The sequence below is a fragment of the Puma concolor genome, chromosome C2, assembly GCF_028749965.1.
Source record: "Puma concolor isolate L17-30 chromosome C2, mPumCon1.1.hap2, whole genome shotgun sequence".
NCBI classification, from domain to species: domain Eukaryota; kingdom Metazoa; phylum Chordata; class Mammalia; order Carnivora; family Felidae; genus Puma; species Puma concolor.
In genome coordinates this window covers 91,558,704-91,580,452 of record NC_141675.1, presented here as the reverse complement: position 1 = coordinate 91,580,452, position 21,749 = coordinate 91,558,704, and the positions used below count along the sequence as shown (strand labels likewise).

Below are 21,749 nucleotides of genomic sequence, written 5' to 3'. Positions count from 1 at the left end.
TTGTAGAAAGTCTTTCAACCGGCTGTTCACCTTTACACATGGAGCTTCCCTAGAGGCCCATGAGCCTGAGACCCTGGCTCTATAGTCTTCCCTGGCCCCCTCCAGCTACTGTATCAGTCTTTTAGCAAAAAAGTTACTCATTTACCCCCCCCCCCCCAAAAATCTCTCCTGCTTGTTTATTAAAAGGAGAAATAAAGTGATGATTTGATGGTGTCACTAACAGGAAAAGAAATGGAATTCACAGGCTCACTAACTCTAGAATACATACACCAGCCTCTTATCCCAGAGAGGACTACTCCCCTAATGGTTCCTCTCCTGGTACAAATAAGAAGTTAAAAAATAAAGTGTTTCTGTCCATGTGACTATCTTTCTCATAATACTGCGGTTTTTTTTTTAACAACTGGCAAGATACCTGCTCTCACTGATTATGAAAACAACACATATTCATTGTAGAAAATTTGAACCATACAAAATGTATTCATTCTTTTAGTTGAATTTCATCCTGGCCTTCTTTTATACATGTGTATTTTTTTTTTTTTTTAATTATAGAGAGAGAGAGAGAGAGAGAGTGAGTGAGTGCAAGTAGGGGAGGGGCAGAGGGAGAGAGGAGAAAGAGAATCCCAAGCAGGCCCTGTACTGTCAGCACAGAGCCCAATGTAGGGCTCAAACTCTTGAACTGAACTGTGAGATCATGACCTGAGCTGAAATCAATAGTCGGACGCTTAACCGACTGAGCCACCTAGACGCCCCTGAAAATGAGATTTGAAATGGCTACTAAATATTCCAACACATGGATATACTAAAATTTATTTAACCATTTCCCTGTTGGATTGTAAACTGTTTTATATTTTCTGTTATAAATAGCATATAATGAATATGCTTATATTTATATCTTTGTTCACATATTTAATAGTTTTCCTAGAATGCATTTGTAGAAACAGAGTTATATGTATTATTTTCATAGTTTTAAAAATCTATTATGAAAATAACACTTTGAGAGTTGTTCTCTCCTGAGTATGTGTGCATGCAAGATCAAAAGCCCTGATGAATCAAATTTATTCATCTACTGAGGATTGTAGTGGTCAAAACTGTCTTTGTATTTCCAGGCATTTTCAGATGAATTCGCCAGAAGGACTAATGGAAATTTCGTCAGTGACAAAATTCCCAAGGCTGAAGATAAACAAGGTTCAGTAAAGCTTTTAAATGAGAAATTATTTCTAGTTACTAAGTAACTATTCAGGGAAAGATGGTAGTGATGTTTTATGAAAGAATCAATTACTGATAAAGAAGATATTAAATTATATCCCATACACCTGAGCATGTAAGACACTGGCTGTGTTTATGTGACCTAAAGTGAAAGAGTAGGTAGGCTAAATTATGTAACCTGTACAATGGATTTTTAAGTAGTAATAAGGCTACTATTTTCTAAGGATGATGTGGCATGTTTTCTCAAACAGATAGATTTAAAGAGACAGTACTAACCAAATGCTTCTCCTCTGTCAAATTTGCTGTTGCTATATTCGAGTTTATCCTGTTTGGAGTTTGCTGAGGCTTCTTGATTCTGAATGTGTATGTTTCCCATCAAATTTGGGAATTTTTCAGTCTCTTCTTCAATTATTTTACCACACTGATCTCTCTCCAGTGCCCCGATAACAAGAATGTGAAGTGTTTTGATAGCATTCCACAGGGCCCCAGGATCTCTTTTTTTCTTTTTTTTTTTTAAATTTTTTTTTTTCAACGTTTATTTATTTTTGGGACAGAGAGAGACAGAGCATGAACGGGGGAGGGGCAGAGAGAGAGGGAGACACAGAATCGGAAACAGGCTCCAGGCTCTGAGCCATCAGCCCAGAGCCCGACGCGGGGCTCGAACTCACGGACCGCGAGATCGTGACCTGGCTGAAGCCGGACGCCTAACCGACTGCGCCACCCAGGCGCCCCTCTTTTTTTCTTTTTTTAAAATCTCTTTTCTCTCTCTGTTCTTCACATTGGATAATTTCTTTTGATCCACTTCCAAGTTCATGGACTCTTTGCTCTGTCCACTAGCCATCCAGTGAATTTTTTTTTACTTCAGATACTGTATTTTTAAGCTCTAAAATGTCCATTTGGTTCTTTTTAAAAATAGTTTATATTTCTCTGCAGGGCCCCTATTTTTTCCATTCATGCCAAATCATTTCCATGAATTCAACTATGTTTACTTTGACCTCAGGGAGCATAGTTATAGCAGATGCTTTAAAGTCTTGGTCTGATAATTCCAACATCTGGATCATCTTGAGATTAGCATCTGAAATTGATTGTCTTTATCTTTGAGAACTCATCACATTTGCTTGGTTCTTTGGATGACAAGCAATTTTGGATTATAGACTGGGCATTTTAAGTATTATGCTGTGAAACTTGGGTCCTGTTAAAATCCTCTGGGGCACCTGGTTAGCTCAGTCGGTTAAGCATCCTACTTTGGCTCAGGTCATGATCTCAACAGCTTGTGGGTTGAAGCCCTGCATCAGGCTCTGTGCTGACAGCTCAGAGCCTGGAGCCTACTTCAGATTCTACGTGTCTCTCTCTCTCTCTCTGCCCCTCCTCTGCTCATGTTCTGTCTCTCTCTGTCTCTCAAACAGCAAAACAAAACAAAAACAAAAAAAACCCTCTGGAAAATGGTGATCATTTTGTTTGTTCTAGCAGACAGTCCATTCAGTTCACTCTAAGGTTCTGTCTCACCTTCTGTGTGGGTAGCAGTTCCAATGTTAATTTAGTTCTCAAAGCCTTTGTTATGCTGCTTGGGTTTGCTCCCACACTTGCAGCTCTGTGTGAGTTCAGGATTTATCACACTTCACACACAAAATAGGGGCTTCCTTCTCCAGCTCTCACGTGTCTGGGACTCCTGCACTCTCTGGCTCAAGGGAGCCCATTTTCTAGATCCTCTGGCCAGAAAGACAGTGTCTCTGGGAGTGTAAGCTGCCTGTTGGGTTGCCTCATAATTTTGCATGGTAATATTTCCCTTGTAGGCAAAGTGGAGAGAGAGAGAGAGAGAGAGAGAGCGCCTCAGGTATTGCCCATACATACACACTTTTCAGACCATAAGGGCCCTTTCTCCGGATTCTTCTGGACAGAAATACAGAATGCTCCCTGTGACTGGGCCCACCTTGAGTCAGGGCCTGAATTAAAAAAGAAAAACTATGGACAACCATGATGATTACTTCTCATACTCTTTAGCTCATAGGGACCCTTTCTCCTAATCCTCTGGCCACAAAGACAGAAATTCTCATAGCATAGTTCTGCAACTGGGCCACCTTCGGCCAGTGCTGGGAGAGAAAAGAGGAAATATTTCAAAACAAAATAAAATGAGAAACTCCCCCTCCCCTTCCAGGTGGCTTCTTCAAGTACTGACTTCTTCCCCCAGTCTGCCTACTGTTTACTTTTCAGTTCTCAGTTAGTGGCTTTTTTGTATTTATCCTGCATTTTCAATTGTAAATCATGAGTGAAATAGATGCTAGGGGGCCTGACTTCACCCTGGCCAGCAGCAGAAGTCATGTTTGATACGTATTATGTTATATATATTTATATAATATATATTATTTATATATATTTATATATAAATAATATATTTTATATATTTATTATATGTATATATATTTAAAGTTTATTTCTTTGTTTTGACAGAGACAGTGCGAGCAGAAGAGGGGCAGAGAGTGAGGGAGAGAGAGAGAATCCCAAGCAGGCTGTGCACAGAGCAGAGTGCGATGCGGGCCTTGAGCTCACCAACCATGAGATCATGACCTGAGCCAAAATCAAGAGCCAGATGCTTAACTGACTGAACCACTCAGGCGCCCCAATATGTATTATATGTTATAATCCTTTTTCAGAAATGGACCATCACTGGGGCTTAGAGTCAGGGCTGGTTAAGGGCCGGAAGTCACAGAGCGGGGGAAGAAGTATGAGAGGAGCACGTGTGAGGAGTGTGTGATAGAAGTTGTTCTTGCTGTTGCCAACTTGGTGATGGACTCCATTTTTCTTCTCAGTCTTCTATGGGACTGGGTTTAGCCCAGATGTAGGAATGCATGAAATGATGATTGGTCCCATCATCTTCCAAGTGGCCTTTGGAGATATCACCAAAGAAGAGGCAGATATGATCGTAAATTCAACATCAAAGACATTTAATCTCAAAGCAGGTACTTGACTTGTCAGATTTTGAGTAGGGTAATAGTCAACTATTCTACAATTGCTACAAACTGGCTTCTACAACTTTGGCTTATTAACGTTAATTAATAACTTTAAAATTATTTTGACATGGTTTCTACTAATTGGTAACAGTTTATAAATTTTTCTTCTTTCTTTTTTTTTAATTTTTTTTTTCAACGTTTATTTATTTTTGGGACAGAGAGAGACAGAGCATGAACGGGGGAGGGGCAGAGAGAGAGGGAGACACAGAATCGGAAACAGGCTCCAGGCTCTGAGCCATCAGCCCAGAGCCCGACGCGGGGCTCGAACTCACGGACCGAGAGATCGTGACCTGGCTGAAGTCGGACGCTTAACCGACTGCGCCACCCAGGCGCCCCTAAATTTTTCTTCTTTCTTATCAGAAATACCAGGTGATAGGATTCCTTTGATGATCGGGAAAGCTTTTAGTTAATGAGGCAATCATTCTGATTCAGATGTATTATTTTCATTTTTTAAAATTCATGTTTGTAACTTTGCTTTTTCTCCTGTAGGGGTGTCCAAAGCAATTTTAGAATGTGCTGGACAAAATGTGGAAATGGAATGTTCTCGCCAAGGTAAGGCACAATACTATTTTTTGCTTCAAAATTGTAAGTGGGAGGCTGAATATGGAAGGCTTTGGAGAGGCTGGGGAAAGTCTTGGGATTGGGGAGAAAACGTATTAATCTTAAAATCATACATTTGACCAAAGACTTCTAAGCATAGACAATTAGAAGTGAAAAGCAATCTCACAGTTAAAAAGAGAAAAAAGATTCATCAAAGACCATATTTTAGGAGTCTCTTATTCACATAGAATGCTTTATGTGCCAAACCAAACATTTTGCTTCCTAAACAATCAAAGAGTAGGTTCAATAAAGAAGATGTGGTACATATATATACAATGGAGTATTACTTGGCAATCAAAAAGAATGAAATCTTGCCATTTGCAACTATGTGGATGGAACCAGAGGGTATTATGCTAAGCGAAATTAGTCAGTCAGAGAAAGACAAATATCATACGTCTTCACTCATACAAGGACTTTAAGACATAGAAAAGATGAACACAAAGGAAAGGAAGCAAAAACAATATAAAAACAGGGAGGGGGACAAAACATAAGAGACTCTTAAATATAGAGAACAAACAGAGGGTTACTGGAGAGGTTGTGGGAGGGGGGATGTGCTAAATGGGTAAGGGGCATTAAGGAATCTAGTCCTGAAATCATTGTTGCACTATATGCTAACTAACTTGGATGTAAATTAAAAAAATAAAATAAAATGAAATGAAAAAAAGAGACAAAAAAGGTAGGTTCAGTATCTAATTTTGCACCTCTCTGTTTTATGCTTCCCAGTTCAAAAGGGCAACAGTGATTATATAATTACCGAAGGTGGATTATTGAGGTGCAAAAATATTGTTCACGTTATTGGTGGAAACGATGTCAAGAGATCAATCTCCTATGTTTTGCAAGAGTGTGAAAAACGGAATTACTCGTCCATTTGCCTCCCAGCCATTGGGACAGGTTTGTAACCTCTGGCTATCAAGGCGTCCACCTTTCCTTGGATCTGGTGCTGTTAATATAGTTAATGATGAGACTGAGTAAGGGTCTTCACTCCAACGCAGCCCCCTGAGGGAGTAAGCAAAGACTGTGGGTGGTTTAAGTAAGAGGAAAACATCAAGAAAACTGAAGACAGTGTTGAATATTAGTTAGAGTGACATTTGCTCTCTACTATGGTAGGGAAGAGACAGGAAGGGAGAGAAAAGAAAGAAACCACCCATTCCGTCTGATTCCTCAGTCTCTTTCTCTTTTCTGTCCCCTACATTATTTAGTCTGTAACCTCTTGCTCCATCCCTTCTCCATGAGAACATCAGAGCATCTGCTTGCACCTCGCAATTGCTGACTCTCAGATGAATATTCCTGCCTTCTTCTTACACCTCTTGGACAGTTGGCTGCGTGGGTTGGCCTTAGGACATCTCCACACAGAAGCCTCTCAGTCACCAGAGCCTAATGGGTTTTGGTTCTAATGGGTCATAAATTCAACTCCAAATTTCCCCTTTTCAGCCTACTTGCCTCTGTTTTCCTCAAACTATTTAATAGTTGTGTGGGTCTTCATGTATAAGGATGGTGCTTTGGGTTTACCATTAGTGAAGTGATTTCTTTGAGCTCTTTTCCCAGGAATCTGAGTCATGGGCATTGGTTAGGAATTTCTGCTTAGTTTTCCGTAAGAGAGCTGGTCCGGGAGGCAAACATTCTCAGACTTGAAGTGGAACGTGGCTGGCTGGTCCCAAAGAGCCCTGGATTGGTGATTCCATTGTGCAGCAATTGAGTGTTGCCCACTGGCATTCTAAGCCCTCCAAAAGCTTAGCTCACTACACTTAACCACCCTTGTCATTTTCTGAGCCTTCTTTTTTTTTTTTTTTTTTTAATTTTTTTTCAACGTTTATTTATTTTTGGGACAGAGAGAGACAGAGCATGAACGGGGGAGGGGCAGAGAGAGAGGGAGACACAGAATCAGAAACAGGCTCCAGGCTCTGAGCCATCAGCCCAGAGCCCGACGCGGGGCTCAAACTCACGGACTGCGAGATTGTGACCTGGCTGAAGCCGGAGGCTTAACCGACTGCACCACCCAGGCACCCCTTCTGAGCCTTCTTCTAATCCTCTGTTATTTTGATTTCTGTAATTCTCTACCATTCCTCTTAATGTTCCCACATGGAGGGAACAGAGTCTCTGTCTCTGTCTCCATTGGTTTTTCTTCTGAGCTCTGGTCTTGTATTTCTACATAAATTTTATTTGGGCCAAGAAATCAGACAACTCAAGGGTGGCACAGACCTTCCCAAGAAAAAACAAGGAAATGAGGCAGTTTTAATTTTATATAAATATACACATGTTTGAGTATTTCTGGGTTACTGAAAACCTATTGTCTCTTCCACTGACCTGGTTGCATTGCTGGTCTGCACAAATAAATCAAAGTTAGCAGATTCTCCTTGCTTGTCGTCTTTACCAGTCTCTATCACCACCTGATTTGGTCCTTAGACTAAAGCACTAAGGACCCTTTAGTGGTGTTTATGTGTTGAACTGGGACTGTGATTGAGACAGCTTCTGGCAGTAAAAGAAGCCCTCTCCCTGGTTCCTTACAGACACCTGCGTGGGGGAAGGGGTGGGTGTCCAGCGATATTCGCAAGCACCTCAAGTTCAATGTAGACTATGAACTTTCTTCTGTTGTCTTCTGCCCTGAACCTGCCCTTCCTCTTGTATCCCTGATCATGTTAAAAGCATCACTTTCTACCTATAATCCTTGACTCTATAGTCTTTATCACTCCTATGTTCATTAGCTTATTAACTAATTTGATTAAATGTTTACCAAGTGCCTGCCATATGCCAGGCACTGTGTTTAGGCACTGGAGACAGATGTCTCAGAAAAGGATCTAGTCCATAAGGAGCACCTAGCCTACCGTGAGAGACAGACATGTAAACAAACTACTGCAATACAGCACGACTCATGATGCACACATACTGGTGGGTGGGAGGCAAAAAAGAACAAACACAGGGTCACAGATAAACCCAGCTGGTCACTAGGTCCTGCTGACTTCACTTCCCAACTATCTTCTCAGTCCCTGTACCTGACTCTTCATTCTGGCCTCTTCTTTTTGTTCAGCTCTGGTATTTTGCCTAAACTTTTATTATAGCCTCCTATCTAGATCTGGGCTTCTGTGGAGGAGACCCACCCCTAGATTTATCCTTCTCAAAAAACAGATCTTTTGCCCTGAACACACCAGGGTAAGCATATCAAACCCCTGTTACAGTTCTATCAGGCATAGTCTTTCCCTCAGCTTCTCTTACTTCACCTGTTGAATACCTATTTATGCCCATATATCACATCCTCTGTGTTCTAAGTGCCTAGCTGAGAGCTAGCCCATGATGGGACATAGTAAATGTTTGTTGACAGTAAATGAATGTGTCTGAACACTCCCATTTAAAATCTTCCAAAAATCATGGGATAACCATAGCTTTGCAAAGGAGAATTGCTCTCTTTTCCTGATCATCTAAAAAAAAAAAAAAAAAGCCTGAACAAACCCATTTGTTTAGTTTTGTACAGGGTTTGTCTACATTCCCACAAGTGTCTATGTAGCCAGGCCAGAGTGGTCTACTCTCATTTCTGCATTAGAGGTGGACACCGTCAACAGGGAACATCCAAGTGGGCTGTTAGTCTACCACACCAGGTTGGTCATGGGATTTTTACACTGCTCCCCATTGTGATTTTCCAGCTGCCATTTATTTGTATGCGACTGCTTCCATGGCTTTTCATGGGACTTTTCAAGGGACTTTTCATGATCTTACCTGGGCATTAGGCCTGAGAAACAAGATACGGAACATGCTATACAAAGAAAAAGACTTGCTTAGGTGGCACTTCAAACCTAGCAAGTCAGCTAAAATCTCACTGAGTGTTCTAGAAAAGATTTCCTAGAGGCTCATGGATAACTTGTGTGCAAAGAATTATAGATTATAACAGATAGTTTACAGCTCCAGGTATCTTACAAAATTAGCTTAGTTTAAATCAGGTCCCCAAAGACATCTGGAAGAATAAAGATACATGCATATAGTCAGGTGACTATGAGCAAAAAAGAGTTGATATTTCCACATATATTAGAATATTTTGCTTTTTATGGACCTTTTGAGGACACTAATGAGCCGAGAATAGTTAATTATCCTTGTAACACAGAAGAACACAGTGAGGTAGGGTCAGCTCAACAGAGTAGATACGAACATCCGAAACCAAAAGTTAGATTTCTGGGTCCTTTGTTCATTGTTGGGCTAGTGACTTCCTGACTTCCTGGAATAGAAGCTCCCTGTTGCATCTAGGACCTCAAAAGTGTTTGGCCGTGCATTGCTAGAAAAGCCTGAGATGATGAAAGAGTTGGGCAGGGGGGCATTCATTCTGTGAGGACTGGAATCCCCAACTTACTGCTCAGCCTTCCCAGTTGGGTCTTTCCCCCTCCCTGTTTTTATTATTTGCTTTTCTAGGAAATGCCAAACAAGACCCAGGTATGGTTGCTGATGCCATCATTGATGCCATTGAAGACTTTATCCAAAAAGGATTTGTCCGGTCTGTGAAAAAAGTTAAAGTTGTTATCTTTATGCCTCACCTACTGGACGTGTTTTGGGCCAGCATGAAAAAAAGAGAACCATCTCTGACTTCTCCCCAACAGTCTCTGCCGTCTAAATTAACATGTGAGTTGACCTTTTTTATGAAATGCATATTCCTAATATGGATGTCACATGAGAAATAGCTAATATTAAACATAACTATCAGAAAGAGAAATTAAGAAAATAATCCCATCTATAATTTTATCAAAAAGAACAAAACACCTAGGAATAAATTTAACCAAGAAGGTGAAACACCTATACTCTGAAAACTATGAGACATTGATGAAAGAAATTGAAGATGACAAATGGAAAAAATATACCATGCTTATGGGTTGGAAGAATTAGTATTGTTCAAATGTCCATACTACCTAAAGCAATCCACAGGTTCCATGCAATCCCTATCAAAATTCCAAAGGCATTTTTCACAGAAATAGAACAAACAATCTTAAATTTGTACAGACCCACAAGGCCCTTAATAACCAGAGCAATCTTGAGAGAGAACAGAAGAGCCTGGGTGGCTCAGTCAGTTGAGCATCTGACTCTTGATCTTGGCTCAGGTCATGATCTCACAGTTCATGGGTTCAAGCCCTGCATTGGGCTCTGTGCTGGCAGCTTGGAGCCTTCTTGGGATTCTCTCTCTCCCTCTCTCTCTCTGCCCCTCCCTTGCTTGCACTCGCTCATGCACATGAAAGAAAGAAGGAAAGAAAGAAAGAAAGAAAGAAAGAAAGAAAGAAAGAAAGAAAGAAAGAAAGAAAAAAGGAAAGGAGAACAAAGCTGGGGGCATCCCACTTCCTGATTTCAAACTATGTTATGAAGCTATAGTAATAAAAACAGTATGGCATTGGCATAAATACAGACAGATTAATGGGACAGATTAGAGAGCCCAAAAATAAATCCACACATATCAAATCTTCTTTGACCTACAGTGGGGTTACATCCTGATAAACCCACTGTAAATTGAGTCATAATCCATTTAAGTCATAAGTCATAAATGCATTTAACACACCTAACCAACTGAACATCATAGTTTAGCCTATCCCACCTTAAACATGCTCAGAACACATTAGCCTAGAGTTGGATAAACTCATCTGACACAAGCCTATTTTATAGAACAGTGTTGAACATCTCGTGTAATTTATTGGATACTATAATGGAAGTGAAAACGGAATGACTTTACAGGTACAGAATGGTTGTAAGTGTAGTGGTTTTTGACCCTCACAATGCCTGGCTGGCTGAAAGCTATGGCTCACTGCCAGTGTCCCACATCACAAGAGAGTATGCCACCGCATATTACTAGCTCAGGTAAAGATCAAAGTTCAAAGTATAGTTTCTACTGAATGAGTATGATTTGCATACTATCATGAAGCTGAAAAATAGTAAGTTGAACCATTGTAAGTTGGGGACCATCTGTGTGGTCAATTAATTTACAACAAAGGAGCCAATGGGAAAGGATATCTCTTCAATAAATAGTGTTTGGGTGCTTGCTTCAGCAGCACATATGCTAAAATAAATGGTGCTAGGAAAACTGGACAGCCCCATGCAAAAGAATGAAACAGGATTACTGTCTTACACCATACACAAAAATCCACTCAAGATGCATTAAAGATCTGAAACCATAACACTTCTAGAAGAAAACAGGGAGTAAGCTCCTAGATATCAGTCTTGGCAGTGATTTTCTTTGGATTTGACACCAAAGCACAAATAGCAAAAGCAGAAAATAAACAAGTGGGACTACCTCAAACTGAAAAGCTTTTCATGGCAAAGGGAACCATCAACAAAATGAAAAGACAACCTATGGGATGGGAGAAAATATTTGTAAATAACGTATCTGATAGGGGTTAATATACAAAGGGGTTAATATATAAAGAACTGTTGCAACTTAATAGGAGAAGACAAATAGTTGGATTTAAAAATGGGCAGAGGATCTGAATAGACACTTTTCTAAGGAAGACATACAGATGGCCAGCAGGCACATAAAAAGGTGATAAACATCACTAATCATCAGGGAAATGCAAATCAAAACCTAAGGAGAAATCACCTCACCTGATAGAATGGCTAGTATCAAAAAGACAAGAAATAACAAGTGTTGGGGAGGATATGGAGAAAAGAAACCCTCATGCACTGTTGGTGGGAATGCAAACTCATCCAGCCATTGTGGAAAACAGTATGGAGGTTCCTCAAAAAATTAGAAATAGAACTACCATATGATGCAGCAATTCCACTTCTGGGTATTTACCTTAAGGTAATAATAAAAAAAACTATCTTAAAAAGATTATCTGTACCCCCATATTCATTGCAGTAGTATTTACAAAACCAAGACATGGAAAAACCTAAGTGTCCACCAACAAATGAATGGATAAAGAAAATGTGATATATATACATATATATATATATGTATATATATCACACACAGACAATGGAATATTATTCAGCCATAAAAAAGGAGGAAATCCAGCCATTTGTGACAACATGGATGGACCTTGAGGGCATTATGCTAAATGAAATAAGATGATCTCACTTAATATGTGGAATATTAAAATACAAACAAACTGTTAGATACAGAGAAAAGATTGGTGGTTACCAGAGGCAGCAGGGGATGGGATTGGGAGGTGAGGAGGGATGAAATGGGTGAAGAGGGACAAAAGGTACAAACTTCCAGTTATAAGATAAATAAGTCCTGGAGATTAATGTACAGCACAGTAACCAAAAAGAGAGAGAGAGAAATAGCTAATCTTCCTTTCTTTGCTTTTCTTTTTTTCTTTTTCTTTTTCTTTTCCTTTTTTTAGCATTTATGGGATCCCCGAGTCAATCTCCCCAAAAGCAGAATCCTTTGGTTTTGAAAAAGAAAACAGAATCAGCAAGTTTTCAGGTGTGTGGTGAAAATGTAAAATGTGTGGAAAACGCTCTCACCTGGATACAGGATCTGATTACAAAGGAACTGTGTCCTTACACCAATGAAGATGAGTGTATCAAAGATTTTAATGAAAAAGAATATCAGAAATTGAATGAGCTGCAGGAGAACTTAAATATTGCCATTTGCTTGGACAGTAAAAGACCTCTGATTGAAGTTTTTGGGATTGGCAAAGATTTGACAGAGGCTAGAAATGCAATTGAGGAAATGATCAAGAGAATTAGATTGGCCAAAGAACAGAAATCCCAGGCAGATTTTATCAGTGAATTTGTAGAATGGCAATATTATGACAAAGACACTTTTCATAGTTTTAAGAAAATAATCAATCTGCAATTGGAGAATGCAAGGAAGGCAAAAAAAAGGATAGCTGTTGTCAAAGTTAATCACCAGACCTACACCGTGGACCTGTGCAAGTACAGTGCTACAGATGCAGAAGGACGCAGTTTACCTGTTCGGCGCCTCATGAAATCTGAAGGTGAGTCAAACCTGTGTGCTTGTGATCCATTATTTTACCCCTACTTTGGGCTTAACACTATTTGGTACATACATCGAAATTGTACTCAAGCAGATCAAATTCAGGCAAGTCTTATGGGATGAAATAGAAAACTTGGGTGTCTGAGCTTAATGCGCTTACATTATGGCTGGGGAAACGTAGCATGGGTGCACTCAACAGTCTGAGGCTGACCATCTTAATGGTGACAGTACCCAAGCCTTGCAGTTGTTCCCATCTCTACAGTTTATCAGCTTTCCAGGGCCAGTTCTGCTGCAGAGATAATGGCTCCTTCAGTCAGAAGAGGGAAAGCCGTGGGCTTTAAAGAAAAGTGGCTCAAGGTTTTCTAGAACAAAAGGAGAAGACAGCCTGGTCAGAGTGGGCACTCTCTCTGTGACTGATAACCTGGAGAGCACTGGGAGCTTGTAGGATCTTCTCCCAGAATTCACTTCCTCTCCTGCCCTGAACATAAGTCTTCCTCAATGCATGCATCAGGAGGCAGCCTTGGAATTCTCTGACTGGATCGACTCCCCGAGAAGGGACTGTTTGTGTTGTGTAGATAGACATTCCTGTCTGAACCGCACAGGTCCAGCACCGAAAACTAGTAAATTGGCTTCTGGTACATTATCTTTATCTCTCATGAGATTCGTGTGAATGAATTCCTCAGACTCTGAGCCACCCTGGGGGAATGACAAATCAAGTATGATGTTCTGTTTAGCAGAAGAGAAGACAGCAAAACCTGCCAGCCACCCAGCTCTTAAGGATGTGGAGAAAAATACTGAATAGATGCGGAGGGCCTTGTGGTAGTGAGGCGTTCCGGCAAAATTCCACGCTTTTCTAACAAGACCATTGTAGGGAAATAATTTATTGTTAAATTATTAAATGATGACAGATTAGAGACTGAACAGAATAAGCAGCTTGAGTTACACCACACCAGCACTTCTTAAATCTGAGCATGATCAAAACTTGTTAAGATGCGGGTACATGGGTTCCACCCCTCAGAGAGTTTGATTCAGTAGATCTGTGGGTTTTTTCTTTTTCTTTTTTTTTTTTAACATCTATTCATTTTTGAGAGAGAGACAGAGAGAGAGACAGAGAGAGAGTGTATGAGCAGGGGAGGGCAGAGAGAGGAGACACAGAACCTGAAGAAGGCTCCAGGCTCCGAGCTGTCAGCACAGAGCCTGATGTGGGGCTCGGACCCACACCCACGAGATCATGACCTGAGTCAAGTCAGATGCTTAACCTAAGATTGAGTCATGCAGGTGCCCCTGTGGGGTTTTCTCTTAACAAGCATTACGATTGGTTCTGATGTAGGTTGTCTGTGGGCCATGCTTTGAGAGACATTTTCTGAGAAAGATAAGAACTTCTTGAACACGTTGAGTTAGAAGATAATAAAGTAAGAACACAGATGATACTCAGTTCTTCAGAGCATACCAGGAGCGTGTGGATGGGCCTTCCCAGGTGTGTGGGAGTCCTCAAATGTCCTCTTTGCAGTTGGGATCCCCGAGCACTGGAGTGATATGAAACAGCAGGATGTCTGTGTGGTTGAGCTACAGCCTGGTCATGCAGAATATGCCACAGTGGCAAGCAAGTTTAATCAGACCTGCTCGCACTTCTACATAGAGAAGGTAAGCCTTCTGCTGACATGGAGTTTCTTAAGAATGGTGGAGATGAGTGGCATCATGGTCCTGGATAAATCTACAAATACATTTGCAACCACATTGTTTTCCCAGAATTAGAATATTTTATGGCAATCGATTTTTGATTGTAGATTCTACTCCCATCACTATAATTACAGAGACATTAAGATTGAGATCGTGTCAGTTATTACAATATAATATTAGATTGCGATATGATGTTAGAATACTAAAAACACATGTTGACTCAGTGAGGAGCTGGTTAGTAGTGATCTTGAAGAGACAGCTGACAGTAGAAGCCTTCCCAAAGGAAGAAGTCTTTTCCCAAAGAGGAACCAGTTAGTGACCCTGTAGAGGAAGAAAACAGGAACATCCCCCCCAAAAAGAGGAAACTCTCTTCCTCCAAAGGAGGAGCCACTCAGCAGCGGACCTGAAGAGGCTGCTGACAGCAAGGGCAGCAGCTTCAAGAAAACGAAAAAGTTCCAAAAGCTAGCCCAAGAAAATGAAAACGGACCCACAGCAACATTCCCCCACCCACCCTGATATCCCAGCAGAAACGAATTCACAAGAATCTGTGAAGCAAGCTAGTAAAAATTCAAAGATAGAGCTGCAGGGTTGGATTCAATAACTAGAAAACACCACAAAGACACACAGAGGCCCTCAGATCAGGATTCTGTGCTTCTGCTCCACCATTCACAGATCAGCAGCACTCGCTTCTGTGATTAATTCCAATGGTCCTTTCCTTGTTCATCTCCCTCATTTTGGCATCTTGCACTTTTTTTTTTCTTTTTTTTTGCATCTTGCACTTTTAAGCTTCAGTGTTGCTCTTTGAAATTATGGTCCCATTTGACCTCTATGGCAATATTATATTAATGCTTTCTTCTTTAACTAGTTTTCCTTTCGTTATCCCTGTTATTTATTTCTTCTCCAAACTGCTAATCCTAGCTTTGCCCATAGGATTTATAGTTTGCTCTTCTGTCTCTGTACTTCATCAAGAAATGTTTTTACCCTTCTTGGCTTCAGCTGCTATTTCAATGTTGACAGCTCCCAAATCAACATCACCAACCTGGATCTTTGATCATACTCTACAACATGTATTTTTACTTTTTATTATTTTTTTTAATGTTTATTTATTTTTGAGAGAGAGAGAGACAGAGACAGAGCATGAGCAGGGGAAGGGCAGAGAGAGAAGGAGACACAGAATCTGAAACAGGCTCCAGGCTTTCAGCTGTCAGTACAGAGCCTGACGTGGAGCTCAAACTCGGAATGGCAAGATCATGGCCTGAGCCAAAGTCGGATGCTTAACTGACTGAGCCACCCAGGTGCCCCTACAACATATACTCAATGGCTTAAAAACATCTCTGCTTTAATATCTGTCTGCTAAATCAATTTCCCTAAATCTAACTCATCATCTCACTGTTTCCCTTTCCTTCCCCACTTTTGTCCTTGGTTCTACCACTTTCTGAGTAAAGTTAGAGACCTTTGGGTACCTTCCCTTCATCCATCAAAACAAGTCTGCCAATAAGGCCTGCATTTTCCTTCTTACCAAATTTTCTATTTCTGCCACCACTCTGTTTATTTATGTAGTTAAGCACATAATAACTCAAAACGATTTGAAGCGTCTTAACAAGGATATATATCATATCTTCAGATAAAATAAAGAAAAATGGACAAAAAAGAAAAGGAGGGTAGGAAAAATAAGATAATACAGAGGTATTATCATTTACAAAAATATATAACAGGAGTTCCTAGGTAGTTATTAGAAGGACCACAGATTTGTTTCCTTGAGCTTCCTGGTAGACAAGGCAAAGAAGTAAACACGCATTCTTGAGATTCATAATTTTCATAAATCAGAAAGAAAATCATGTAATCAGGAGACTCACAGCTTTTCACGGTACTGAGACTGGCTAACTGAGAGATTTATACTGTGAATCAAGTCCTGGAGAATATTTTCAAAATCATCCTCACAATAAATTCAATATCAAATTTTGTACCACAGCTTCCATTTTTTAATCCTCAACGTAAACCATTTGAGCAAAAACAATTCTGAGGTACCAAGACAGTGTGATTCAGGTGTGCGGCACTTTGATGGTCTGGTTCTGCAATAACAAATATGTTTCATCTCAAATATCAAGTACAGTCATCTGGTAGTGGCTGACTGGCACATTTTGAGGAGATGCCAAGTCCAGATTGAGCAGAACTGTCCGGTGGACCAGCCATGTCTATAGTGGGCTCTGGAGGTTTGCCATGTGTTGTTAGTGGACGGCCAGAGAAATGATTTTACTATTTTTTTGTAGACCCTTTTTTAAAATAAAATCTTAAAGTGAAAGTCCAGTGTGTGAAACAGATAAAAGTAGAGCTAGGTAATACTTAAGACACCTCTTTGGAAATCCCTGACAGTATGAAAACACTAACAGGAAAAATAGGTGGCTGTCATCCTCCATGACTATTAGGACCTGGGACTAAGACTTTTAACATCCATAAACTTACACAAAGATTCAGTAATTTTGCCACATTTGCTTTTTCTCTCTTACTCTCTCAGGTTTTGCTGAAGCATTTGACAGTAAGTTGCAGACTTCATGACACTCATAAATATTTTAGCACATATCTCGTATGAATAAAGACCGTCTCCTAAATAACAACAGCGTTATCCCATATAAGAAAATTAACAGTAATACAGTAATATCTAATAAGAGTCCATATTCAAATTTCCCCAATTGCTTTGTTATTACTCCCCCCTCTCCAAATATGTGTTCACACACTGCATTTGGTCATTTTGTCTCCTTTGTCTCTTCTGATCTAGAATATACTCCTGCATTTTAAAAAATCATTTTTCATGATGCTGAATTTTTTAAAGACTTTAAGCCAGTTGTATTATAGAATGCCCCACATTCTGGCTCTGTCTTGCCTAGATTTTCTTTTTTCTTTCTTTCTTTCTTCTTTTCCTTTCCTTTCCTTTCCTTTCCTTTCCTCTCTTTTCTTTCTTTTTTCTTTCTTTCTTTCTTTCTTTCTTTCTTTCTTTCTTTCTTTCTTTTTCTTCCTTCCTTCCTTTCTTTCTCTTTTTCTTTTTTTTTAATTTTTTTTTTTTTTTTACGTTTATTTTTGAGACAGAGAGAGACAGAGCATGAACGGGGGAGGGGCAGACAGAGAGGGAGACACAGAACCGGAAGCAGGCTCCAGACTCTGAGCCATCAGCCCAGAGCCCGACGCGGGGCTCGAACTCACGGTCTGTGAGATCATGACCTGAGCTGAAGTCGGACACTTAACCGACCGAGCCACCCAGGTGCCCCATCTTTTTTTTTTTTTTTTTAAGAACCCAAGCAAGTTTGCTTACAGATTCTAGATTTGTCTGATTCCTCCTGGGTCCTGCAATACAGGACTCAAGGAATTTCCCCCACAGCCCTGGAGGCCACTTCCCAAAGAGGATGGATGGTCAAAGCATAACTGTGGTCTGCAAGCAGATCCTATCCCACCAGGATTTATGCCCCACTCTTCCAACTGGACCAGAGATTGATTTTCATTAATTAATTTCCTTCTGGACCAGACCCTCTAGCACTTCTCCCACAATTAGAACATGGCTAACCAGGTGAACCAGTGTCCCAGAAGGACGGAGGAGGAGAGAGGCAAAGTGACAAAGTGACATAGACAGAAACTGAACTGCCCTTGAACTGAAGGTGAAAAGCAGGAGTTGGGGAGGCTTGGTCAGCCAACTTCACACAACGAGGACTTAAGATCCTAAACGCTGTTTGCTCTCATGTGGTACATAAAAGATGTTAAAAAATGAAATTAATATTCTTCCCAAGGTCTATTTTTGTGAAACACTGGATCTAAAAAGATTTCTGAATGCAGAAAGGTGCCATCTGGCATTGAAATTGTTGTTTATTTTAATTTTCATTTATGAAAAATAATGGTCATGTTTCATTTGCTGTATCTTGCCAAAGGCTCTTGGCACCGACAGAATATTTTTCTTTATTGATTTGTAGATTGAGAGGATCCAGAATCCAGATCTTTGGAATAGCTACCAAACAAAGAAAAAAGCCATGGATGCCAAGTATGGACATAAAAACAATGAGAAGCAGCTCTTCCATGGGACAGATGTTGACTCAGTGCCACATGTCAACCGAAATGGCTTTAACCGCAGTTACGCTGGGAAAAACGGTAAGGCAGCAAGCAATCTGCCTGCTACGAATGGGGTGTCAGCTGCGAGAACCCAACCTGGGCAAGGGACAGTGTGGTTTGCAGGGTTGGTGGCTGTGCTGCAGCCAGAGTTTCAGGGTTAAGAGTCATTATGTGTCCTCCCAGAAGGACTGACTGGCCCTCGGGGGTGGAGAAATGATTTTTAAAAATTAAAAACACATGAGGGGCACCTGGGTGGTTGAGTCGGTTGGGCGTCCAACTTCAGTTCTGGTCATGATCTTGCATTTCACGAGTTTGAGCCCCGCGTCGGGCTCTGTGCTGACAACTCAGAGCCTGCAGCCTGCTTCAGATTCTGTGTCTCCCTCTCTTTCTGCCCCTCCTCAGTTTGTGCTCTGTCTCTGTCTCTCTCTCTCTCTCAGAAATAAACAAACATTAAAAAAATTAAAACACATGAAAAAATTCTTAAGAGGCTTTGGAGAGAAGAACTGAACGTTATTATAACATTATTTGACATACCGGGTCAATATGTCAGATTATAGACCAAATTGAACTTTTAAAAAATGTCTTTATCTTCACAGCTATGGCATATGGAAAGGGAACCTATTTTGCCGTCAATGCCCGTTATTCTGCCAGCGATACATACTCCAGACCAGACAGAAATGGGAAAAAGCATATGTACTATGTGCGAGTACTTACTGGAACCTACACACGTGGAAATCAGTCGCTGATTGTGCCTCCACCAAAGAGCCCTGACAACCCTACTGATCTGTATGACACTGTCACAGACTGTGTGCATAATCCGGGTATATTTGTGGTATTTTATGACTACCAGGCTTACCCAGAGTACCTCATTACTTTTACATATTAATATCTTGGTATCCTTCCCAGAAGACATTGCTCATCTATACATACTGTGTTGTAAAACAAGTTTAGATTTTTTCCCCCCTCTTAACAGCATTTTCTAAGATCAAAGGATACTTATCACTGAAATCAGACTTTCTTCAGCTTCTTCATAACTGGAATGTACCTCTCTTGAGAGCAATAAATTTGGGAATTTAAATCAGATAACTTAGTTACAACTGTTTGTCCACAACTGTGGACATCAAATCTGTAGAAGGAAAGATCATATTTGTATTTTCAGGAAGGAGAGAATAACGTTCATCTTATAATCTGATTTTTTTTTTTAATGTTTATTTCTGAGAGAGAGAGAGACAGAGTGTAAGCGGGGGAGGGACAGAGAGAGGAAGACACAGAATCTGAAGCAGGCTGCAGGCTCTGAGCTGACAGCACAGAGTCTGACGTGGGGCTCGAACTCATAGACTGTGAGATCGTGACCTGAGCCGAAATCGGACGCCCAACCAACTGACCCACCCAGACACCTCAGAATAATGTTCATCTTAAAGTCAGAGGGCACAGCCATGCAATTTCAGCTGCTGCTGAAGGAGACAGCTGGTATCACATTGGGATGCCATATTCCTTGAGGAGCACAATATTACTGAGCACAATATTACTGTAGGATTGCTGATTTCCCTGAGGACAGGGATGGTGTCTAACTCATTTTGTTTTTTTTTTAATCCCTGGGCTGAGGTCTGTGCCTGATGTAAATAGAAGCTCTAGAAACGTTTTATAAACCAACTAAGAAAGACAAAGCATAGTCAGACTCCAACCCAAAGTAGGAGCCATCTCTTTTACATCGTAGACTTTGCCTTAAATTGAAGATTGTACAACAGGGAATAGAACCATGACAGGTGGGACAGCTCCAGTCATGCTTCTGGAATCACAGTGCAGATGTGCCCCACATGGTTCAGGGGCTGTGGTCTAGTTTGTGGCCCAAGGGGGTTGTGTCCCACCCACTTGTGCAGCACAGCAACCCTGGCTCAGACTGGTCCATTTGTATGTTGACCCCAAATCTGCCTTCATCTAACTTCTGTTGGTCTTAGTTCTGCCCAGTGAATACAGTGAGATAAGCCTGCCACACTGTCAGCGTGAAACCCTTCTACTATGTTAAGATTGAGTTCTAATGTTATTAAATAGCATATTTTCTTTATGCACTCAATTTTGATGATTTTAAAGACTTGTGCATAAATAAACCAAAGGAATCAAGCAGTCATATTGCTAATTTACTAGCTCAGTATCTATTAGATAGTAAAGTGTTGTGTTGTGTTTTTTTTTTTTTTATTTTCCCCAGGTAAATTTTAGATTCAGACACTATTCATTGAGCACCTAGATTGTACCAGGTAATATAATAAGTGCTTTCACATAGAGTATTTATTTTATTCCTTCAAACAATTCTGTGAGATAAGAATATATCCCCATTTTATTATTTTTTTAATGTTTATTTTTATTTTTAGAGACAGAGTGTGAGTTTGAGGGGTGGGTAGAGAGAGGGAGGGAGAGAGAGAATCACAAGCAGGCTGTGTGCTGTCAGTGCAGAGACCCATGCGGGCTCAACCTCACAAATCATGAGATCATGACCTGAGCCAGAATCAAGAGCTGGATGCTTAATGGACTGAGCCACCCAGGCGCTCCCATATCCACATTTTAAAGTTGAGGAAACATGCTCAGAGTGAAGAAGCTTCCTTGCCTGAGGTCACCTAGGTAGTAGTCCTCAGAGACAGAAACACAATCTTGGTCCTTGTGTCATCAAGCCCTTTGCTCTTCCCATTACAGAATATGGCCTCTGATTAATGTTACCATTTCAGAAACAGCTCAGGTTATCTATGAATGACCCTCATATTTCCTTGGCTTTTTCCTTCTGCCTTTGATTTCCACTATAGTCTCTTCCTTTGAAACTCTGTAGGCCAAGAGACTAGACTGATGCCAGGGGGTGTCACTAGGAGGCTGAAGGCACTCTTCCTTGGCTGCTGCGAACTACCTCACTCCAAGTTTGGGAGGCTGAGGGGGCCACAGGTACTGCTTCATTAATGGACATCTTGAAATTTTTCTTGCTGTTGCTATTTGTTTTTTAAGTGGATTGGCAAAGACTCCTTATTGCTTAGGAGTGGCTTCACAGCCACTGGTGTCTGAACACAGGCTTGACAATGAATGTAAGAAATAAAAAGGAGAGACCTGCTCTCTGATTTGCTCTTGTTTTCCACTGGTTTGGTTAACTCAGGGCAAACCTGAGTATCAGGGTGTATTGCACCAAAGTGTAATGATCCAGTCAGTAAATGTCATAGTTATCCTCAATCTAAACAAATATATGTCATTTACCTCCTTTTTGAATAAAATATTTGGAAAATACA

At 40.6% G+C, this 21,749-nt stretch overlaps 1 protein-coding gene across 4 annotated transcripts in view; it reads left to right on the top strand.

Moving 5' to 3' along the window:
• PARP14 (poly(ADP-ribose) polymerase family member 14) overlaps positions 1 to 21,749 on the top strand; it is a 46,099-nt gene extending 24,350 nt beyond the window's left edge. For 3 of the 4 annotated variants that reach the window (XM_025912988.2, XM_086675244.1, XM_086675247.1), the window contains 9 exons: positions 1,107 to 1,185; positions 4,014 to 4,163; positions 4,704 to 4,766; positions 5,538 to 5,705; positions 9,207 to 9,413; positions 12,116 to 12,715; positions 14,225 to 14,358; positions 18,351 to 18,525; positions 19,083 to 21,749. In XM_025912988.2, coding sequence (XP_025768773.1) covers positions 1,107 to 1,185; positions 4,014 to 4,163; positions 4,704 to 4,766; positions 5,538 to 5,705; positions 9,207 to 9,413; positions 12,116 to 12,715; positions 14,225 to 14,358; positions 18,351 to 18,525; positions 19,083 to 19,372 — 1,866 coding nt within the window. In that variant the 3' untranslated portion in view covers positions 19,373 to 21,749. Of the gene's footprint in view, positions 1 to 1,106; positions 1,186 to 4,013; positions 4,164 to 4,703; positions 4,767 to 5,537; positions 5,706 to 9,206; positions 9,414 to 12,115; positions 12,716 to 14,224; positions 14,359 to 18,350; positions 18,526 to 19,082 lie in introns of those variants that run through there. The other variant, XM_086675246.1, reaches the window with a different exon arrangement.